The sequence below is a fragment of the Neolamprologus multifasciatus genome, chromosome 5, assembly GCF_963576455.1.
Source record: "Neolamprologus multifasciatus chromosome 5, fNeoMul1.2, whole genome shotgun sequence".
Lineage (NCBI taxonomy): Eukaryota > Metazoa > Chordata > Actinopteri > Cichliformes > Cichlidae > Neolamprologus > Neolamprologus multifasciatus.
In genome coordinates this window covers 37,520,624-37,545,068 of record NC_140443.1, presented here as the reverse complement: position 1 = coordinate 37,545,068, position 24,445 = coordinate 37,520,624, and the positions used below count along the sequence as shown (strand labels likewise).

The following is a 24,445-nucleotide window of genomic DNA, read 5'->3' as shown; positions in this document are numbered from 1 at the left end:
CCTTGAACTTTTCCACATTTTATCACATTACAGCCACAAACATGAATCAATTTCATTGGAATTCCACGTGAAAGACCAACACAAAGTGGTGTACACATGAGAAGTGGAACGAAAATCATACATGATTCCAAATAGTTTTTACAAATAAATAACTGAAAAGTGGGGTGTGTGTAATTATTCAGCTCCTGAGTCAATACTTTGTAGAACCACCTTTTGCTGCAATTACAGCTGCCAGTCTTTGGTTAAGCACATAACTTTACTAACTTAGCCTTAAACCAGAGAAGCAGCTAAAAGAAGGAGAGTTCAGCTAACTAAATGACGTTTACATCAAGTGAGTGGACCTTTATTTTGAACAAAGACTGTGTGTGTGTGTGTGTGTGTGTGTGCGCGTGCGTGCGTGCGTGCGTGCGCGCCCCTTCCCTAACTTGAAGGCTGATTGGTTGGGTGTTGTCAAGGAGATGACTGGACACGAAGGAGAAGGTTCAACTCGAATAACAAAGTAACAGAAGAGAGGAGCACACCGCTAAACAGACAGTCACACTCTTGCATGCTGCACTTTCTATTTTGGACAAATGTGACAAATTTAGGTTAAAGTGACTCCGTTAACCTGTGAACTGACTGAACCCTACTCTGCTTTTCACGTTCGTATCCCAGTTTGGATAATGGAGAGCTGCAATCAGCGGGTGTTCACACTGCTGCTCCTGCTGCGCTGCTTCATGAGTCTCTCCACCTCGTCCATTGACACCAGTAAGTTTTTAACACCCGGATACAACTGTGTGAAATACTCCACAAACTCAGCTAAAAGAGGCTTGGTGCACGTGTGCGTGCTGTATTTCTCTGTGCACAACGCTCTGATTGCATTAAATGTGTGAGAGTTGAGTTAACAAAACAAAGGCATGTTATGACATGCAATCATTTTAAAATCTCTGTGTGTGTTTTTTTTCTTCAATTGCGTTAACAAGGGTTTTCCAAAAACACCAGCAACACATTTCAAATAAACCAGGCCAAGTTTATTTGTTAGTATTTCTACTAATTACTTCAAAAACATGAGAGGCCGAGACGTTCTAGTGCTTCAGTGTGTGCTCAGGCTGTACTGCTGTCCATAAAGTAGAAATCACTGACTAGGCTCAGGAACACTGACCCTGTATATCACACACGTTTTGCCTTCTACATAACTTCTTTTGAACTAAAGGTCTATGAAGACAGTGCCCAACAAAATTCGGCTTGTAATCACAAACAAGTGTCACAGTCCACCGTGTCCATTTCACAGTTTGCCTCTCCAAAGCCTGAAACGTCCCACATGCAGAAGTTGCATTACTAGAAGGGGGAGATAATATATTTATAATGTATATAAGTCGGTAGTGCGATAAACATGTATGATGTACACTCCAGGGTCCTTCATCACTAGAAACGATTAAGCTAGGCTGCTAACATGTATTTGCTTGTAAATGTGTTCTGTGTCTTACTAAATTAATTATTGTACATGAAATATACAGATGGGAGCCAAACTCAAGAGCAAACCTAGACCAGACCTCTAAAGTAAGGAGATGTGATGGCTGATGTTGTTATACCTAAGGGTTTGTCTTACTTATGTTCCCACCATATGAGACCAAATAATTTAATTGTGGGAGACATTTAAGAGGTCAAAGTGGGACATGACCAGTAGTGTGATGGAGAATGACCGAGCTAAGATCCTGTGGGACTTCCAGATACAATTCAATTCAATTCAATTCAATTCAATTCAATTCAATTCAATTCAATTCAATTCAATTCAATTCAATTTATATAGCGCCAAATCACAACAAAAATCGCCTCAAGGTGCTTCATAGGTACAGAGAAAAACCCAACAATCATATGACCCTCTATGAGCAAGCACTTTGGCGACAGTGGGAAGGAAAAACTCCCTTTTAACAGGAAGAAACCTCCAGCAGAACCAGGCCCAGGGAGGGGCGGGGCCATCTGCTGCGACCGGTTGGGGCGAGAGAAGGAAGACAGGATAAAGACATGCTGTGGAAGAGAGACAGAGGTTAATAACAGATATGATTCAATGCAGAAAGGTCTGTTAACACATAGTGAGTGAGAAAGGTGACTGGAAAGGAAAAACTCAATGCATCATGGGAATCCCCGGCAGCCTACGTCTATTGCAGCATAACTAAGGGAGGATTCAGGGTCACCTGGTCCAGCCCTAACTATATGCTGGTTCTTATACAGGACTTTTCTACTCTATCTGAGCACTCTATACAACTCGTTCATTCACCCAATCACGCAAGCTAAGTTGTTAAGTGCTCCCTATCTAACATTCACACTCGGAGAGCAACATGGGAACCACTAACCTTCCAGTTAGTAGCTGACCTGCTCTACCACCTGAGCTACAACCACCCCGGACAAAATGGTGGTGGCTAACCAACCAGACATAGTGGTGGTGGACCAACTGAAGAAGACGACCATAGTGATAGATGCAGCAATACTGAATGACGGCAACATCAGGAAGTAGTAACACGAGAGGCTGGAGAAATACCAAGGGCTCTAGAAGACGTGAAGGATGAAGGTAACAGTGGTGGCAATCGGAGCGCTTGGTGCAGTGACTCCCAAGCAAGGCGAATGGCTCCAGCAGATCACAGGAACAACATCAACAACATTGTCGAAGACCCAAGCTTGCAGTATGAAAAACAAAAGTTTGATGCTGATGCTTTGGTGCCTGCTTCCTGAACTGACACTGGAGGCTGGTTCCACCACAGGTGATGGTCCTAGTTGAAGATTCGCTGAACTCAGAGTGCCTCCACACTCACCAGAACTCAGTCCAATAGAAAACATTCAGATTTGGTGGAACGGGAGATTTTCATCATGGATGTGCAGCAAAGCCACGATGTCATGTCATGGAACAGAATTCTGAGACATGTTTCCAGCATGTTGAACTAGCATATAGCATACACCCCCTTAGCTGGCAAACAAAGCCCATAAAGAGGACCATCACCACCTGGCCTGAGGTCACCCTCCCCCGATTGTCCCCAAACCAGAAACCCTGAATGACGAGCCAGGTCCATATGGTCCTCCAGGCTCGTGATACAGCCTTCAGGTCGGATGACAGAGCATTGTACAGCACCACTCGAGCCAACCTAAGGAGGGGCATCAGGACCACCAAGGCAGAATACAAGAGGAGAATAGAGGAACATCTCGATGACCCCAGACAGGTGTGACTATTACCAACTACAAAGGATATCCTGTGACACCTGAGACGCGGGGCTAGCAGAGGAGCTGAACACATGTTTTGCCCGTTTTGAGTCTAAAACACAGCACCCAGCCACACCACCCCAACGACCACCGCAACCCACACCAGCCTCTAGCAACCCCCCACTCACTCTCGAGGCACAGGATGTGAGGCGTGAACCCCAGGAAGTCTGCAGGTCCCGATGGAGTACCTGGGAAGGTCCTCAAAGCATGTGCCAAGCGGCTAGCACAGGTCTTCACTGACATCTTCAGCCTGTCTATGGAACAAGCCGTCATCCCACCCTGCCTGAAATCTACCATAATCGTTCCCATCCCCAAAAAGTCGGCCATAACCAGTCTTAGTTACTTCCGTCCAATTGCACTAACCAATGTCATCACCAAGTGCTTTGAGAAACTGGTTCTGGGGCACATCAGAACCTGTCTCCCCCCCACTCTGGACCCACACCAATTCACATACCGGACTAACAGATCCACCGAAGACGCCATAGCCATTGCACTCCACACAGCACTGAGCCACCTGGAACAACACGGGAGAGATGTCAGAATGCTCTTCATTGACTTCAGCTCTGCCTTTAACACAATAATACCGGACATTTTGATCACCAAGATAGCCAACCTGGGGCTCCCACCACCCACCTGCTCTTGGATAAAGGACTTCTTGGTCAACAGACTCCAGCGGGTGAAGCTCGGCCCTCACCTCTCTTCCCCTCACACTCTCAGTCCTGAAACTGGGAAAATGGTGTGCATCAAACAACCTGACACTTAACATCACCAAGACCAAGGAACTCATCCTGGACGCCTCTGGCCCCCTGCACATCAACGGAGAAAGTGTAGAGCGAGTGGAGTCCTTCAAATTCCTTGGCGTCCACATCTCTGCAGACCTCTCCTGGTCAACTAACACCACGGCGCTAGTCAAGATGGCCCAGCAGCGGCTACACATCCTAAGGGTGCTTGCACAAAAAGTAATCTGCGCTGAAATACCATCAGTTCTCTGCCTGTCTGTCTCTGTCATCCAGTACTGTACTGTGTATTTATATTTATATTAAGTGTATAGTTAAATTATTGTATAGTCTTTATAATGTGCTAAGGTACGCATGCACTTTTCTAGAGCTGTTTCTAATCTCGTTATACTATGTATAATGACAATAAAGGCTTTCAATTTAATTAAATAGTGTCGCTAACAAAGTGGCCAGTGAGTGTATTTCTGTTGTTTGTATGTGTTCTTGAGTGCTTGTACAGCTTAGGCACTGGACGAGCAGTGTTGACTGGTTGTTGGTTGCTCCGGTCTGCAGGCCAAATATCCTTGAGCAAATTACTAACCCTAAGTTGCTCTCCAAAGCACCCATCAGTGTATGAGTGTGTGTGAATATTACGTAGAGAGAAAAAGTGCATGTTGTCTAAAACACTGAGTGCTCTGGGAGAGTAGAAAAGGACTATATAAGAATGGGTCAAATTACCTTTTTTAACCTCCAGGAACTCATGAAAGCTGCCCAAGAAAAAAAACAATTACTAAACTACAAAAGTTATCAAATCAAATCTAAATATAACCTGTGAGCATTGTGAATAACCCCTCGTCTGTCAGCTCAACAACATAGACTTCATTTACAATACATTTTTGAGAGATGAATTGAATTTTCAACCTGCAAAATTCTTTAGTGAGGCCTCTGTACCTTCTGGTCACCCATGCATTGGATGTTATCCTCTCCAGGTCTTGTATTTACTTAGGCCATGTGGAGGGGATGAGCTGTTTCCCACCAACAGGGGCTCATGTGCCTTAGGACATTCAAGTTGCCATGGAAACAAAGCTAATAAACTTCAGGGGTGGTCATAAATTTCCTCATTATTTGGCCTGGGGCCCAGAGGGAAGGGGCCATGGGTGACAGTGTGGAGGCTGCCGGAGCCTGCTTTTAGATAAGCTGCTTCTTAGACGTTGGTCCCACGGTAGATTTAGCAGAGCAGGTCTACAATGTTATGATATGTGTGTCCGCCGAGGATCTGCTCTTCAGATGTGGTTTAACTAACTCTGACCTATCAGGCTAAAATGGTCCTGTTCCTTGTCAGCCAGCTATTTTCCTGCCAAGGGTGTCGTTTTGACCTCCGTGGCATTTTAATAATTCTGTAACTCTGTTAAATTAAAACCACATTATGTTATTTTTCATGACTTTTGTTTAAATGGGCTTATTTAGCAAATATTGAATTTTTGGGTGTATGCGATCAAAAGGAAAAAAGTCAACTTCTACCTAGAACCACCATTTAAACCTGTCCTGCATGAATTATGACACCCTCAATCAGGATTTTTTTTTCTCAAGTATTTTTATTCATCTTTAGGCATGAAAAAAGATTTTTGAGCTTACTTTTTTTTTTAATTTACTTTTCAAAGAGTTTTTTTTACATGTACACTTAGTCAGTCCGCTGGCTGACCAGTGGGTGGCAGGGTATGGAGTGACACATCAGTGTGTAGTGATTTATGTGCAAGTATACCATCAACACCACCTATAAATACCTGTCTACTGTAGTGAGCACTGTGTGTGAAAGGGTTAATGTAACACCAGACTGGTTAGCGCACATTTTGAGTTGAAGTTTGATAAAAACATCCCAGGGCTAGCCAGAGATGACTGAAAAACATGGTAGCACCAGAGATAGGGGAGACCGGGGATAGTTGTAACATTTTTGACATTTCTGTCTGTAAATTGGAGCTCTTTTAAGGTAGTGGATTGAAAATGTAATGCAAAGTATTTACATGTCTCGGCTATTAAATAGTGCAGCTATTTTCTCTGCAGCACAATTACCCATTGCATGGTATGGTCTCCAACACAAAGGGTGAAATGTTACAATTAACCCCATAGTCTGGGTTAGTTGTAACATATCCTGGGGTGAAATGTAACACAATGAAATAAGGGTACTAACAAAACATTAACATGTAATCTTTGTTTATTCAACACATGAATGCACTTAGAGACATTTATGTAGCTGTGTGTGTGTGTGACAGAATGCAGAAATCTAGCTTTTGAACATATTCCAACCCCCCAAAAAAGAAAAATTATGGAATTTTCTGCAACTGAATATTTCATTAATTTTAGTTGGTCTTCCTTGATTTTGGCCTCATTGGCTCAGTGGGCATTATAACCTACAACTCTTGCACCAATTTTAAACATAACAACGAAGCTGAAAAAATGTAGTTGTTCACCAGCATCGCAATTCCATTACTTTTTATCATGGCTTACCTTGGTGTGGTTTGCAAAGTGCTTCAGAAAGATGAGGAAATCTGTTTCTTGCACCCATCCTGATTTATTTCCACTACCAGTACTTCCTACTGGTCCATCTCTGACACAGTGGTCTGCATAATGTATGTGTGGGAACACAAACAGTGGAGGAATTGTGTTGCCAATGGCATTAACCGCATATACAAAAGCGACCAGTGAACCTCTCTCTGCTGATGTCATTGCCCCAACTTGTTTAATATAAGTTACAGTAATAGTGCGGTAAGTTGTAACATCTGCATTATTGTTACAACTGACCCAGACTGTTGCTGTTACAACTGATCCAGACTCCTATAGCCATGAACTAGCTAACATTACAGCCAACGGCTAAAACATTAGCACTAAAGACCTACACAGAATATATCCCCATAGACATACAAATAACATAATTTAAGTTTGATGAGTTTAACTGCAAAGCAGATAATGCTATTAGAAATTGAAATAAAGTAGAAAAACTTACTTTTTGGCATACAAATTACTTTTTTTCGTGTTAAATTGTCTGTGTTTGACAAAATGTGTTGATTTTTCACATGTGATAGCAGAACTGAGTTGGGCATGTACAGGATGAGTCACATCATTTGAAACTTAGCCCTGATTGGAGAAATTGGAAGTGTTACAACTGACCCACGTTACAACTATCCCCGGTCTCCCCTACTCTGCATAGACCCAATAAGGAAGAAAAAAAAAACAGAAAAGAAGAAGGAATTCAAATTGTAGTCAAGTGTAAACCAAAAAGCTGTTATCTTGGGTTGGTAATTGTGAACAAAATGGTATTCAGGTGGAAGCCTTCATCTCGTTTGCAAATCCATATCTGTGCTGATGTGCAAACGTTAGTTTAATAAAAAAAAAAAGACACTACTGAATTCTTTTGGTTTGTAAGAACATTAAACAATGAAGTCAGAGTTGCACAGTTTACAGAGAATGGGAAAGCGAAAATATTCAGCAAGCTGAAATTTGTTGGCTGACGTTACACGACAATAGCTTTAAGATGAAAGGAAGGCAACATAAACTCAAACAACCATAATGGTTCCAAATACTTTAAAATACTGTAAAAAAAAAACCCACAAAAAAAACAAAAGCAACACAACTCAAAAACACAGAGTGTGTTCAGGTTAGTCCATTTTTAATAAAGAGAAATTGATCAAAAACGTAGTAACCTTTTAAAAATCTGTAACAACCTTGCTTTGACTGTGTAATATGTGTAATATGTTTTTTTTCTTCCCTGTCAGTGAATGTGGTGGATTTCTGTGGCCAGACAATCCAAGGTGACGGTATGATCATCAACTCACACCAGGAATCCAAGAAGTACTACTTCGTGATCATGGGGACTGATTGCCACCTGACAATGCAGGCCAGCTCTCCCAAAGACAAGGTCCAGTTCCATTTCCGCTTCTTCCTGGTTTACAGCTTGCTTCGAGTGGCCCCCCTGAGTCCTGCGCCTGTCTTGCCAGAGTCTCTGTCCCCCCACGGTTCTGCCCCTCTCAGCCCCAGATCGCAGTCTACCTCTGGTGAAAACTCAGAAGATCCGTGTCATGCCGGCTCTTACGTTCAGTTCTATGATGGTCGGGACACAACCTCGCCTCTCTTGGGGCCTCCTCTTTGTGGGAAGAGCCCACCCCGACCAGTGCTGTCCACAGGAAACTACCTGACCCTGAGGCTGGTGACCAGGGGGACTCAGCCTCGAGTTGACTTTGTGGGGGACTTCACCTCCTTCAGACTGGGTAAGAAAAACACAGTAAAGGTTATAAAAATGTGTTTGAAAGTCAGTCTTTAACTAAGAAACAGGAGACCTTTAATCAAACACATACTTTAGGAAGGTTCTGCTTTGTTTTACTTGAAGGTCAGCTGAAGTTAAAAGCAAAAACCCACAGCGATGACAGAAGAAGCTTATGAGAAACTGGAATAACACGTCTTGTATTTTAATGTAACATTTTATTTTGCAGATACAAAATGTCACTGGAGATTTAACAGGATAGACAGATGCTGCATCATTTAAAGTCAGTGTTAATTTAATTTGAGAAGTAGCGCTGGGGGCTTTTGGCCTACTACTCCTTGCAGAAACTCTCTAAATCCTTTAGGTGTCTTTGCTGCAACTTGGCAACTCAAAACGTGGGCTCTGTCCACAGATTTCCTACAGGACTGAGGTCTGGAGACTGGCTAGGTCACTCCTGCAACTTGTGCATGTCTGCAGGGTTGTCACTGACAGCTCTTTGATTTTGCCCAGAGTAGTGCTGAGGTTGGAATGGAAGAAATCGGTTCTGTGAGCAGGTGTGATTTCTTTTCTTTTTTGCCTGTCCGGTTTGGTTCTTTAGCCATCAGAGTTGATGTCTGAAAGCCAACAAAGGCACCCAATGGATTTACTTTTCCAAGTGGATCATCACGGCCTTGCCGTTTTAGTCCATTTGATCAACCCCTGTTGTTATTATTTATTTTATTTTATTTTCAGTTGTTACAGACGGACAGACATGGCTGGGGGATAGGAAAGGGAGAAAGAAAGTTGAAGGGACAGAAAAACAGAGGGGAAGAGGGACAGTGAGAAAGGAAACTTAAAAAAAAAGAAAATCTCCCAGATCACCTGTTGAGAGAAAAAAAAGAAAACAAGCAAAAAAAAAAAAGAGAGCAACATAATAAGTGTAAATAACAGTAAATACTAAATATTAAATGTTTTTGTGCAGCACGCAGGACCGACAGCACACAGTGTGCTTTGAGGTAGCAGCCAAGAAAAGTGTAGCTTGTCTGAAAACCCGTGTGGATCAGTGCACTTGCTTTCAAAAGGTTTCTCCATGTAACGATCTGCTAGAGAAGGGGTGTCCTGCAGGCTTTAGATATCACCCTGGGTCAACACACCTGAATCACATGATTAGTTCATTACCAGGCCTCTGGAGAACTTAAAACATGTTGAGGAGGTCTTTTAGCCATTTAAATCAGCTGTGTTGGATTAGGACACATCTAAAACCTGCAGGACACCGGCCCTCGAGGCCTGGAGTTCGACACCTATGTGCTAGAGGGTGTAGGGAGCCAAAGCCCTGTCCCCCAGGGCATGAAGCATGCATGGAGGAGATCCAGGCCCCAGACATCCAGAGGCTCCAGAGTGCGAGAGCCCAAAGAGGTCCACTTTAGGGGCAACCATGCCACCCTCCTGGGAAGATTTGAGGAGAGCCCCAGACGAGGGGACTCCCAGCAGCCACAGAGCAGAAGCCAGAGGGCACTGCAGTGGCGTGCCCGCGGGCTCTGCCGGCAGCCAGCTGTGCCAGAGTGAACCGAGCCGTAGGCCCAGAAGCCGGAGGGCCCCCCAACCCCCGGAAGAGGCCCGACCAAGCCATGGGCGCCAGGACCCGCCAAGCAGCCACCGGGAGTGAGCCGGTACATACATGAGCGCCTAGCCCTGGACCCAGGAGATGTAACCCTTTCCCCGGAGGTGGAGACAAGCATACCGCCCCGGTTCTGCAGCAGCCAGGAGGCCCTGCATCACAGACCCCAATTGGACGGCCAACTCGTCCTCCCAGCCTCTGCGTCCCAATGGCTAACAGAGAACGGGGGTGTGTGAAGACCCCATACCTCCCTCCTCCCACTCATGTGTAGTGTTGCTGCGTGCTGTTCCCAAGTGCATGTAAAACACGGGAGGGCACGGTGCTGCTGGCAGAGAACAGCAGGTGTCAGCACGGCCCCTCTCGAGAACCCTCAATGTCTACATGCATTTAAAATCAAGAGGCGGCCACCAGCACCAGAGGTGAGGTTCAATACACAGACCACCCCCAAGCCTCTATATGTATGTGTTATGAGAGTGTGAGTAATGTGGATGTCTAGGGTGTGGAATAAGATTGAGGCACAGGCGGACAGAAGGGGACAGAGGAGTAGCTGTAATTGATTTACTGATTTGTTCCTATGTATGTGCCATTGTAATGTATGGGCACAGCCAGTCTGTGGGCTGATATTTGATGGAAAAAAAGGTTTAAAACATACAAATTCAACACTGCTGAATAGTGCAAAAGTTCATATTTCAGTTCTTAAACAGTGATGTAGATTGTATTCAGAGTAGTTGTAAAAGCAATGAGGAGTCTTTTGTTTTAATATTAGTTGTTGGCAGATCACTGGAAATAGACCAACGTTTACAGCACATGGCATTTTTTAGGGTTTGCCAAGTTTTCCACTCAGGCCTTTTATATAAGTGCTGTTTTGTTTCTTTGGTGATATTTAATTTGATATCTCCCTTTGAGGTTGCAGCAGGGGGGTCAATTCTTTACCCCCCTCACTGTATCTGCAGCTAGACTTTGTGATTCTGTGTCAGCAATACGTGGAGGCTTTACATTTGCAGATTTCTGTTTGTCATACCTCAGGAAGGCCAGAAAGTAATTTCTTCAAATTTGGTAGATATATTCATTCTTGTCCGAACCACATCTTCCATTATAAAATGGACCAGAACCAGAACACAGGGCATCTTTCTTCAGAAGACAACACTTTGTTTTCTTGTCAAGCTGAGTTTGTTGTCGCTTGTTCAGGTGTTTATTGTGTCTTTCAGTTTCCACACAACACTGAGTAGAGATGTGAAAACAGATTATTTTGTTCAGTGTAAATTGGTGCCGTTTGTGGTAAAAGAACGTCTTCGGTATGGTTTGAAGTTTGAAAAGGTTTTGTGTCATGCAGCAGACACATAGATTTATATTTAAAAACAAATCATCTGTATACTTTTGTGCACTTGGCTTAATAATTTCATCTGCATGTTTTCAGTGGGTGACTTCCTAAACGTAAAGAGCAGTGTGTGAGTGATACACTGTGGCTGTGGTTTCATGGTCAGAGGAAGATTACAGCAGGTGTAGCAGAGATACGTGTGAATTTAGATGATGATGCTGAGATTCATTGACTGAATTCCACCATCATATCAACTTTATACCACCTAAAAAAACAGACAGCATAAACAGCGTGCTGTCAGTGTGGAGGATGGAAATCAGCCAGGACAAACATCTGCTCACATCTGGTTGATGTAAGTTGTGTACATCTTACACAACTTACATCAACCAGTAAGTTGTGTAAGATGTACACAACTTACTGGTTGTGACCTGCTGCTCATCCACAGAGAGCAGCAGGTCAGCTGATCACAGCCTGTACACTAAGAAAATCTACTGCAGCTCTTAGTAGAGATTATTGAGAGTTATGATTACTTTCCCCACACTGAGCCACCAAGACCAGTTATAGGGTTCACACCTGCTGAATCCACTTTAACCTCTGACTGTACACATTTTCTGTTTTGTTTTGGGGGGTTTTCAGTTTCACAAAAATAGAAACATCCTCAAAAGAGGGTTCAAATTTATTGATGTCTTTATTATCCAGGTGAGTAAATCCCAAAAAGTTGATTCTGTTCATCTGGACGTTTTCAGTGGGAGAAATGTTTGCTCATCATCAGGTGACATCTTCAGTCTCAGCTGACTGCAGGTTTCAATCTTATAAACAGGGCATTTGCATAATGACTGAAACCAGCCCACTGAAGGAACAATGGGCTCAGAGGTCAGTTCACTGATCATTAATATGCAAATTCTCATGACTATATATCAACAACCACTGATCAATGATCATTGAGTCATGATCAGTGACCATGGGAACCCTGGTCATTGATCCACTCTTTGTGGATGTACACGACTTAAATCAGTGTGGAAATCAATTTATTGACTGGTGGAATTCAGTCAGTGAATCTTAGCATCATCAGCTAAATTCACATGAATCGCTGCTACACTTGATGTAACCTTACTCTGACCATGACACAGCCATAGTGTATCAGTCAAACACTGTTCTTTACTTTAAACCCATCACACTACAACTAACTAACCTGCTTATCCTGCACTCGTCTGCAGAGGATTTTAATGCAGCCTTTGAATAACACACTTAGTTTGACTCAGTTTGTTTTGCAGCACTGTGATAAAACATAATGTCATATGAAAGATATTACCATATGGCCAGAGGGTGCCTCTCAGCAGCTGCAGGACTGTTTTGACAGGACTAACTGGGATATCTTTGAACATCAGGAATTCAAATCAAATTTTATTTACACAGCGCCAAATCACAACAACAGTCGCCTCAAGGCGCTTTATACTGTAAGGTAGACCCTACAATAATACATACAGAGAAAAACCCAACAATCATATGACCCCTATGAGCAAGCACTTTGGCGACAGTGGGAAGGAAAAACTCCCTTTTAACAGGAAGAAACCTCCGGCAGAACCAGGCTCAGGGAGGGGCGGGGCCATCTGCTGTGATTGGTTGGGGTGAGAGAAGGAAGACAGGATAAAGACATGCTGTGGAAGAGAGACAGAGGTTAATAACAGATAGGATTCAATGCAGAGAGGTCTGTTAACACATAGTGAGTGAGAAAGGTGACTGGAAAGGAAAGACTCAATGCATCATGGGAATCCCCGGCAGCCTACGTCTATTGCAGCATAACCAAGGGAGGATTCAGGGTCACCTGGTCCAGCCCTAACTATATGCTTTAGCAAAAAGGAAAGTTTGAAGCCTAATCTTGAAAGTAGAGATAGTGTCTGTCTCCTGAATCCAAACTGGAAGCTGGTTCCACAGAAGAGGGGCCTGAAAACTGAAGGCTCTCCCTCCCATTCTACTTTTAAATACTCTAGGAACAACAAGTAGGCCTGCAGAGCGAGAGCGAAGTGCTCTAATAGGGTGATATGGTACTACAAGGTCATTAAGATAAGATGGGGCCTGATTATTTAAGACCTTGTATGTGAGGAGCAGGATTTTGAATTCTGGATTTAACAGGAAGCCAAAACAGGAGAAATCTGCTCTCTCTTTCTAGTCCCTGTCAGGACTCTTGCTGCAGCATTTTGGATTAACTGAAGGCTTTTCAGTGAGCTTTTAGGACTTCCTGATAATAATGAATTACAGTCGTCCAGCCTGGAAGTAATAAATGCATGAACTAGCTTTTCAGCGTCACTCTGAGACAGGATATTTCTAATTTTAGAGATGCTGCACAAATGGAAAAACGCAGTCTTAAAAAATTTGTTTAATATGTGCGTTGAAGGACATATCCTGGTCAAAAATGACTCCAAGGTTCCTCACAGTGTTACTGGAGGCCAAGGTAATGCCATCCAGAGTAAGAATCTGGTTAGATACCATATTTCTAAGCTTTTCAGCGCCGAGTACAATGACCTCAGTTTTATCTGAGTTAAGAAGCAGAAAGTTAGTGGCCATCCAGGTCTTTATGTCTTTAAGACATTCCTGCAGTTTAACTCATTGGTGTGTGTTATCTGGCTTCATGGACAGATAGAGCTGGGTGTCATCTGCATAGCAGTGAAAATGTATGCTATGTCTTCTAATGATGCTGCCTAGGGGAAGCATGTATAATGTAAACAGAATTGGTCCTAGCACTGAACCCTGTGGAACTCCATAATTAACCTCAGTGTGTGAAGAGGACTCTCCATTTACATGCACAAACTGGAGCCTATTAGATAGATATGATACAAACCACTGCAGCACAGTACCTGTAATACCTACAGCATGTTCTAATCGCTCTAATAGGATATTATGGTCAACAGTATCGAACGCTGCACTGAGGTCTAGCAGGACAAGCACAGAGATGAGACCACTGTCAGAGGCCATAAGAAGATCATTTGTAACCTTCACTAAAGCTGTTTCTGTGCTGTGATGAACTCTGAAACCTGACTGAAACTCTTCAAATACACCATTCCTCTGCAGATGATCTGTTAGCTGTTTGACAACTACTCTTTCAAGGATTTTTGATATGAAAGGAAGGTTGGAGATTGGCCTATAATTAGCTAAGACTGCTGGGTCTAGAGATGCTTTTTGAGTAAAGGTTTAACTACAGCCAGCTTGAAGCCGATTATTAGAGATAGGTTGATCATATTTAAAGGCCTGGAAATGTTCACAGACAGTTTTCTCTGCTACATAAAACACTGCACAGACACTGTTTCAGTAGACAAATGTATCCGGGCACATCCCAACCAAAAGCCCTGGATGACCCGGGAGGTCAGGGAGCTGCTGAAGGAGAGGAACATTGCTTTCAGGTCTGGCAACAGGGACCACTACACCGCAGCCTGATCCGACCTGAAGAGATGCATCAGAGAGGCGAAGGGGAACTATAGTAGGAGGATTGAGAACCATCTGGAGAGTAACAACAGCCAGCAGGTGTGGCAGGGTATCCATCATCTAACTAACTATAAGATCAACCTCAGAGCTGCTGAAGGTGACCTGCCGCTGGCGGAGGACAAGAATATCTTCTTCGCCCGCTTTGAGGCCATGGTACCGTAGGTATTGGAGCCACAGCAGCACCACGCTCACCCTGGAAGAGCACGAGGTGAGGCTCACTCTGCAAGCCGTTAACCCAAGGAAGGCGGCTGGTCCTGATTCCACCTGCCAAGTTGAATATTGAGGGGTTGTGCAGAACAGCTGGCTGGGATCTTCACCAAATCCCTCGCACAGGTGACTGTCCCACTCTGCCTGAAGTCCTCCACCATATATGTATAGCGCTTTTACTAGCCCCCCCAGGGACCCCAAAGTGCTTTACACACCCAGTCATCCACCCATTCACACACTGGTGGAGGCAAGCTACAGTTGTAGCCACAGCTGCCCTGGGGCAGACTGACAGAAGCGAGGGTGCCATATCGCGCCATCGGCCCTTCTGGCCATCACCAGTAGGAGGTAGGTGAAGTGTCTTGCCCAAGGACACAACGACCAAGACTGTCCAAGCCGGGGCTCGAACCAGCAACCTTCTGATTACAAGGCGAACTCCCAACTCTTGAGCCACGATCGCCCCTTTTTTCCCAGTGGTAATGAAATGCTTTGAGAAGCTGGTCCGGTCACATCACAGCAGCTCTGCCTCGCAACCTGGACCCTTACAGAGCAAACCGGTCCACGGGAGACGCTGTAGCCACAGCACTCCATGCTGCCGTAACACACCTGGAGCTATGTGTGGATGCTTTTCGTGGATTACTGCTAAGCTTTTAACACCATTCTTCCACACAAACTGGTGGTTAAGCTACAGGACCTGGGGCTTCCATACAGCACCTGCATGTGGCTTGACAGCTTCAGGCTGTAGACAGAGAGTGAGAGTTGGCCATCACACATCCTCAGCCCTGAGCCTCAGCACTGGCTCACAGAGACTGCTGGCTGCCACCAACAGACACAGACCTATTGCATATGCATCTGGTACACTAGCTGCACCGTGGCTCAGAGAAAAGCATTCCAAGGGATCATTAACACCACCCAAAGGATCACTAGTTGCCCTCTGCCCACACTGGAAGATCTACACAACACCCACTGTCTTAAAAAAGCTGCTGCTACTAAAAAATGTCCATCACGCCACACTTGAATTGATCTATGCGCTGACTGAAGCATGTATGTGGGAATGTATGTGAATGTGTGCTCATACTACTTTTATTAGCACTTTAAGTATTTTATTTATTGATTTTATTGAATTTTATTGTTTTATTTATATTTTCACATTTTTATTTTTTATGCACTGATCAGGGACAACTTATAATGTGGTTGTGCCTGTGACAATGACAATAAAGACATTCTGATTCTGGTCTTTGAGTGAAGTTAGCTCTCTTTCACTTCTCTCCCTGTCAAGTATGGCAGCTGGACCTTTAGCTGCAACACACCGAGGCTACGTCCACACATCGTTTTCTCTCCGTTTTGGCCTCCCACACTGAGACGCCGTTTTCCTCGAGGGAAAAACGCTCTCGAAAACGCATACATTTCAAAACGGAGCTGCCCTGGTGCAGTGTGGACACTAGAAAGCGCAGACTTTCTAAAACGATGACACATTTTAGTCATGTGATGCAGTCATGTGACCACTTAAAAAAAGATAGTGGAGTGCATTATACAGCAGTTGTTTTGATTGCTCTCAATTTTGACAGCCCTAAAAAAAGATTATTATCAGTTTGTACATGCTCCAGAAAGCTTTTCTTCAAATTCTTTAATTCCCACTCGCTTTTGCGCCTGCAGACGCACAACTCTGTGAAAATGACTGAAAACACTAGTGTGGACGCGGAGCGTTTTCAGACGAAAACCTATCTAGGTTTTCGTCAAATCTATCTAGGCTAGTGTGAACGTAGCCTGAGAGACAAACTGCACACACACAGTTTGTGTTTGTTGAGCTGATAGAAACGCTGTGTTAGAAATTACCTCACACTCTTTATGTTCGCTCCTCTTCTGTAGGGCTAGCTCGATGCTGAAGTACCACAGCTGACAGACAGTTGCTGTCGTTCTCGTGCTGTGGCATAAACCAAACAAACAAATTTGGCAAAGTTCTAATCGGTTTGATGTTTGACGCATTCAACTCAAATCCATCAAACCAAAAGTAACAAGCCTGTCAGGGAGTAAAAGTAAAAAGTAGTCAGGAAATAAACTACTCAAGTAAAGTACAGATACATGTTCTTAGGTAGAGTAAGGAAGTATTTGTACTTCGTACTTCCCACCTCTGACCATACCTATCATACCTATTTTCTGTACAAGGTAGAAATCCATTGCACTGAATGTGTGCGTCAGTATTCAGTGGCAGTAGTCCTACTACCAAAGTAATCCCTCTTTTTCACTGTCTTTGTTGTCGTCTTCTTCCTTCAGGTTTTAATCAATCAGATTGCAGCAACGAGCCTTACTTCACTTGCAGGAATGGAAAGTGCATCCCTCTGAGTTTGGTGTGTGATGAAAAAGGCATTGATAACTGTGGGGATGGAAGTGACCTGGAGGAAAACCTCACCACAGGCTGCAAAGGTCAGTTAGGCTGATACTTACTTAGGAAATTTGAGGATTTTGGAATACTAAACTGTTTAAGAAATGTATTGTAAAGCCTACCAGTGAAACACCATTTCTAATATTTAATAGCTGACCCAAATCTGTCCTTCTTCAGGAGGTCAAATTTTACCTCCTGAACCTTCACCAGCAATAGCGACCCCTCCTCATCCCTTTCTGAGTCCACCCACTGTGCCCTTCCTGACAGGTATGAACTGTGGTGCTCCGATTGGTCCTCCCAATCCCGAGTCGGCAGCAGGTACGTAAACTTGCACAAAGACAGCGCTTACACCCTGCAGTCAGTTGGCTGCTAAATAACAAAATTCAGTTGCACTCAAGAGTAGTCCAATGACATTTCTTCATTCATTGTTTCACAGAAGATCATTATCAGATGTGATGTGGCCAGTAGGGGTGACTGTGGAGGTGTCCGACTGTTTCAAAGCCTCGTTACAATTCTGGCACAATTGCTTTAAATGTTGCAGTGTTTCACAAAGCCTTTGCCCATCGCTACAGAGCTCTATCTAGAGGAGCAGACTACTTGCTTTCAGTGGTCAGAATTTCATTCAATCAATCAAAGCTTTATTCGCCACATGCACAGCCTTACACACACAACACAGACATTACATGGGGATACAAGTCGGAGATCGGTAGCGTTACAGAAAAACACTGAAATATACACTACAATGGGAAAGTGCAAGAGGAAAAAAGAGACCTCTACTCATGCTGTGCTTCCATGGTAGGACAGCATGAGAACAGGAAACAAAAAACTCCTCTGCACAAAAAACACATAAATATCCACAGTACAACTTGTGAAAGACATGACAAGCCACAGGATTGGGTGGGGGGAGTAATCCGAAGCTAACACAGCAGCCGCCCTACACAGCGCTACCATTCCAGCGCGGCACACAGACCCACCGTGTTCCCCCGCAGGAAACAAGCATCGAAGGCGTTTGGAAAGGGAGGGGGGTGAGTGTGTGCTTATCAGTGTAAGTGTATGTGTGTGCGTGTGTCCATAGTTCAGCTGAGACAGCGTCCTTCGCCCTGCCCAGCTAAGTAAACAGTCTACCAGCCAACCCAGGTGGCCTTGCATGGAATGGGAAGAACAGACTAAACACAGTCATTATCAGGGTGTTGTTGTTCAGCCCCAGCCTTGAGACCACAGCTGGCACCGAAGGGGTATCCGCAAGAAGCGATGGTGGTTTTTACTTTAGCGCCTCGCTTTGCCCATCGCTGCAGAGCTCTATCTAGAGGAGCAGACTACTTGCTTTCAGTGGTCAGAATTTCATTCATGTGCTTAATTTATTGTGGAGAAGTAAGTTATAGCAAATATCTACAGAGCAACATAATCATAGTCAAAGTGAGCATTCAGTTGAAATAGTGGAGGGTTTTTTTAAATATATTTTGGCCCTTTGTTCATATTCAGATATACTTTTAAGGAACTCTCTGCAGCAGGAACATAAAGAGAGGCTCTGAAGTGCTGATGGATGGTCAGGCAATCTGTGGTTTATGACTTTTTGTCACCGTTTGTTTGGTAGAGGACTCAATTGCAGGACTCAGAAGCTTAGGGAGAAGATGAAGGGTTTATTTGTGATATTGCACCAGGTGAAGATATATAAATATATACAATGGGATAAGAAAACACAGGGCTCGAGGGAGTCCAAGGGTGAGGGAAAGGTCTCAGGCAGGCACCCACATTAGTTCTTCTTTACTCCGTCCGTGACTCACTCAAGCAGTCTGATCCAAAACGCTCACCGTCACTCACACACATCAACAGAGTTCAAAGCGACAGGGGAGACAGGCAGGGGATCTGGGAAGCCTGTACACAGGGAAAATACGTCAGGGAGAAACTGAGAAATCTCGAGGAAAAGATGCTCAAGTGGCTGGGCGACACTGACACTGTTCAGTACAACGATGCAGCGAGGAAGTAGTCGCCTGCCAGGGTGACACTTTTTTATGAATGGATGATCAATAGGCAGGACATTTCCAAGTCCATGGACCCTGTTGGGTGTTACTGTATTGTTGACTGTTGTTTTTCTGTGAGATGGATCTTCCCCACCACACACATAAATGAATGTACTTTTTCACTGCTGGTGTTTATTTAATTACGACTGTCATTTCCGATACAAATAACTATTCTTTGTTTTAACTCTAGACTCTCCTGCCTCTTTGTCCCTGTTGGTTCTCTACATCATCATGGGCATGGTGACAGGTGGCATAGTGCTCTGCTGGTGCTTCTGGTCACCTGGCTGCTTCATGTGGCGAGTTAGCGCCTGTCGCTTCTTACCCTGCTGCAACTCAGCCTGTGCCTCATGCCAGTTATGCACTCACAGCTGTATCTGCAATAAGGAGCACCGACCGGGAAAAGTCACTCCACACACACATGCCAGTGGCACAGCGATGGGGACCGCGGTGGTTACTACAGCAGGTGTGTAAAGCAGCAGGACTGTCCAACAGGTCATGATTGGTACACAGAGATATGGCATGGACATGAATCATGAAGGCTGAGTGGTGTGTGACGATGTGTGACACTCTGGCATGGACAGATGTGATGGAGTCGATTAAATGTGGTTTGTGTTGTAAATGTAATTACACAGGTGGTGTCGTTTATGTTGCTATGAGAAGATAAAGCAGGATAGAATTTATATCTGCAGTTTAGTATGTGATCAGTGTTTAGTCATATACATGCTATTTTCACTCTGTCTTTGAAGTAACTGTTTAGTCATGCTGTGAAAATATACCACGTGTCCACAAAGTATGCTGAGGTCATACACTGAAGAAACAGCAGTGGAGTGGCCCACCTGGTGACAGCAGCTGTTTGTCCCTTTGAAAAGTTCACTTTTCACTCTCCATGCTGACATACTGTGGGGAACATAACAAATCCATCCCCTGATAAATGTGTAATGTTTCTCAGTTCCAAAGAAATGAACAGTCTCTAATAAAATCCAGAAAACCACATAACAAACGCTGTAAATTGATTTGGATTTCATTAAGTGAAATTCGTGGTGAACCTGTCCAATGCAGCCAGAATATAGCTGTGTGCCCATGTACCACACAGATCCTAATCAGTCAATGAATCAATCAATCAGAGACTGCTAACCTCTACTCATTATTTGTATAAAGCACTTCTGTCTGCAGAACCAGTTCCTTCATTCCGACCTATCCACTACAGTAAGGCCAAATAGCTGATGAAGGATGACACAATCATAGACCTGCACAGGCTTGAATGGCCTATAAAACCATCAGCAAGTACTAAGTGCTGTTTTTCTTGGGAATCAAATGAGGAAAATTGTGTTTGTTAAGGTAGTTCTTTGATGTAACAATGCTTCTTGGCAATTAATCTAATAACTCTAAACGGCTGTATGTGTGATGCCACATTTTAAGGAAACAGCATTTGTATTTGTGTTGTCTCTTTATTTTGAACATGTTAAAATAGTACAACAACAGAGAAAAAGGAGACAAACAAACAAAGCAAAACAAAACAATAATAATTATAAATGATAAATAATATGTTTAAAAAGCAGCTGGAAGAAGTGTAAGCTTATTTAATCCCACCCCCTCTCCCCCCCGTAGTAACTAATAGGCTACACCGTTTCTCCCTGTCCATTGTAAATTCTTCCGTACAGTTTGTTACATGTATTTGCTTTTATAACTGTAGTAACACATCAAAAGGCTTTTACATTTACAGATATATATACTTGTGTAAACATACTTGTGCACCCACACACACACACATACATACACATCGCTGTTGTGAAACTAATGGGGGAGAACACCTGATCAGAGCGTTTCCTCCTCCCTGCACTTTGCAAAAACCATAGTTTTGAACGTCTGTTTAAACTGAGTCATGCTTCAGTTCTTTATTCCACACACAGAGATGCAAAAGCCTTTTAGTGTTGTATGAATACAGGGATGTTTTACATTTATTTCCCCCCTCTAACTGTATCCCTCTTCCCTTTTAGAAAACAATTTGAGAATATTGTCAGGAAGTGGGTTGTTTATTGCTTTATATATAATTTGTACAGTGATGAACCGGATCAGTGAATTCTATAACCAGTATTATGGATCATCCTTATGGCCCTTTTTACAAAATGAATATTGATGATAGCAAACACTTACAAGCACCAAACCTCTGTTTTCTCTGCCAGTACCAAACAGCCTATTGCCAAACGCAGCCAGTGCCTGCGTTTTGGCATCTCTCACCGCACGCTGCATGCCGTATGAGGCCGCTTTGTAGGCGCTCATATCGCCAGTGGCGAGACCCACGTTGTAGGTGGCGGTCCTGGCGTTCATTGCAGTGCGGACCGATCTGTCGACCCACGGTTTCTGGTTCGGGAACGTGGTGACTCTCGCAGTGGGGGTAATCTCCTCCGCTAGCATATTGACGAAGTATACTGCTACTCCCGTAAACTCGTTGATGTCGACTGTGCATGCTCTGAACATGTCCCAGTCGACGTCGTTGAGTGCGTCCTGCTTCTGATTGGGCAGACCAATGTTTCACCACCCTTCTTGATGATGGATTGGATTTATATAGCGCTTTTCAAGGCACCCAAAGTGCTTTACAATGCCATTATTCATTCACTCTCACATTCACACACTGGTGGAGGCAGCTACAGTTGTAGCCACAGCTGCCCTGGGGCAGACTGACAGAGGCGAGGCTGCCATATCGCACCATCGGCCCCTCTGGCCAACACCAGTAGGCGGTAGGTGAAGTGTCTTGCCCAAGGACACAACGACCAGGACAGAGAGCCCGGTTGTCTGGATAGAGAGCCATCGGCCACATCATCCTGCAAGCCTTGATTACCAATTTGAAGATTGGCTATGGTTCCTAAATGCTGATAGGTGTGGAAATGGGATTCTTATGTTGTTGTCTTCTTTGGACACCTGCTTCACAGTCTGTCTCTGACATCGCCCATTATATGAGTGTTGAACTTCATTTTGGAGATGGTTCTAGGGATCATTCCAAATAATGCTGCAATTTGGTTTTGTGGAACACCAGCTCGAACTAGACCAATGACAGGGCCCTATCCAGTCAAAGATGGGACAGACGGACAAACACCAGCTGACCACTTTAGCAGGGTTCATGTTTGAATGCTGCAGGCATCAATCAGGCACCTGACTGTCAGCACCTGTGAACCCGCAGCTCAAAACAAGGCTCATTAGCAGAATAGGTTGTTGGGATTGACAGGGAAGATTTGTAAGTTTTGCATGAGTGTGACCCACATACTTAACTCTGCTGCTGCTCAAATCATAAATGCATTTTCCTTACAAATGTGGCACCTTTTAAGGGAAACGGGGCTTTTCAAAGATTTAATGCAAATAAGCATTGTTCAAACAAACGATGATTAAGTGACCCTGACCAGATGATGTTTTGGCCTTTCTCTCTCTGACTTGCTTGTTTACCTTTGTCTGTGTGTTTAAAACATTATATAAAGTAGAGGCTAGAAGGACTTTGTTTGGTCTAAAACTTAAAGGCAAGAATTTATTATTCATCTGCTAATAAAAGATGTTGTTGGTAACTTACTTATTTTTATTTCATCTGGTTCCAGTTTCCATACATAACATGTATGTGTGACGAGGTGCAGCTAGGCTGTACAATACAGGAGGTAACCTAAAGGCTTTCACTTTGGTTCTATTTAATTCCATTTAATTTTAATTATATAGCATCAAATCACAACAACATTTGCTTCAAAGTGCTTTATATTGTAAGGTAAAGACCCCAGAATTGTCAAGAACTGTAGTTCTAACATGCAAGCTGGACCCAGAAGCAAACACAGTACGCAGGAAATGCACGCAGAATAAACTTTATTTCTTAACTAAAGGTGACCCGGAATAACCAAAAGGAAATGTTAGAACAGAAGAGGCCGGGAGATAAACGATTCGGGAACGCTGTGATCAGGACCGTGGGAGGCTGCAACAGAAAAGGGAGAGAGTTACTGGGGAGCAGGGACATACAACAGGGTAGAGCTATTTATCTTGCGATCGGGGCCAGATGGTGGGGACCGGAGGGAGGAGTAAGTGTCCGCGGGAGAGGATTCCAAGGAGACGGAGAGGATGATGACAGGGTGTTTATCTGAACTCCAGACGGGCAGGAGGACAGGCAGGTGAAGGCTCAAATACGCCAGACAATAACCACTGAATGGTGACTGACGGACTGGTGTGGACCAGCCGGCCGTGTGGGGTTAAATAGTCCTCCTGATGATCGCCTGGAATGGGATGCAGGTGTGAAGACGACAGCCACACCCGTAGGCGTGGGCATCCCCACCGCTCCTCAGACACCGAGCCGTGGACCATGACAAGAATAATACAAAGAGAAACAGAGAAACTCCAACAATCAAATGACTGCCTTTGAGCAAGCACTTTGGTGACAATCAGAAGAGAAAACTCTCTTTTAACAGGAACAAACTTCCAGCAGGACCAGGAGGGGGAGGGGGGGGGGGGCATCTGTGATAAGACTTGACCTTCGCGGCTAAAGAAGTGCAGGAGACAGATGCTGTCCAGTGTAGCAAGTGATTTATTCACCATTTTGTGACCCAATATTTACAAAAATAAATAGAAAACTGATTAACTCAGGTCAAATAAACATAACTGAACCCCATTTACGTTTTACTACCACACACCAAATCCAGTCGTTGGTACTTCCTGGCTTGTGTAGCCACTAGGTAACAAAAGTTCAACACTGCCCCCTAGCATCCTGGAGCACTTCTGTTGTGTTTTGTACGTTTTGGAGTTTGTAAGTGCTTCGGAGTTTGTACGTGCTTTGTCTCTAGGGGCCACCGTAAATATACTTTTATTTATTTACTCCACATAAAATGTAATAAATAAATCATATAATACAAAAACCAAATATTTACATTTCAACTTTTAACTATTTAAATTTTCAGCTTTTTCCTTTTAAACAAATTTAAAGTGAAACAACACAAAACACTGCAAACCACAACACAATTAAATATAAATTAAAATATGAAAACAAAAAGAAGATGCATATTCTCTGTCATATGGACCTGCATGAATAAACTTTCTGAATCCTTTATCATCTGCAACTGAAAATAGTTGTGAGTGAAGTTGGCCCCCCCACCTTCTTCAAATCCAACAAAAGTGGTATCAAACGTTTGTGCTGGTTTGTGCCGCAAACATTTTCATTTGTGCTGCTATCATTTTAAAGATATTAATAAAAAATTCTAGAGGTCATCAGAGGTCAACCA

The 24,445-nt window shown here is 43.8% G+C and overlaps 2 protein-coding genes across 2 annotated transcripts in view; one reads left to right on the top strand and one right to left on the bottom strand.

The window, feature by feature from the left end:
* The window catches only part of sypl2a (synaptophysin-like 2a), a 495,265-nt gene that overhangs the window by 196,687 nt on the left and 274,133 nt on the right, over window positions 1-24,445 (bottom strand). The window lies entirely within an intron of this gene.
* ldlrad2 (low density lipoprotein receptor class A domain containing 2) lies at window positions 367-22,865 on the top strand. Its single transcript, XM_085160305.1, has 5 exons — window positions 367-747; window positions 7,718-8,209; window positions 17,076-17,225; window positions 17,362-17,502; window positions 19,396-22,865. The coding sequence occupies exons 1-5, from the start codon at window positions 663-665 to the stop codon at window positions 19,674-19,676; spliced, it is 1,149 nt and encodes a 382-aa protein (XP_085016431.1). The 5' UTR covers window positions 367-662; the 3' UTR covers window positions 19,677-22,865.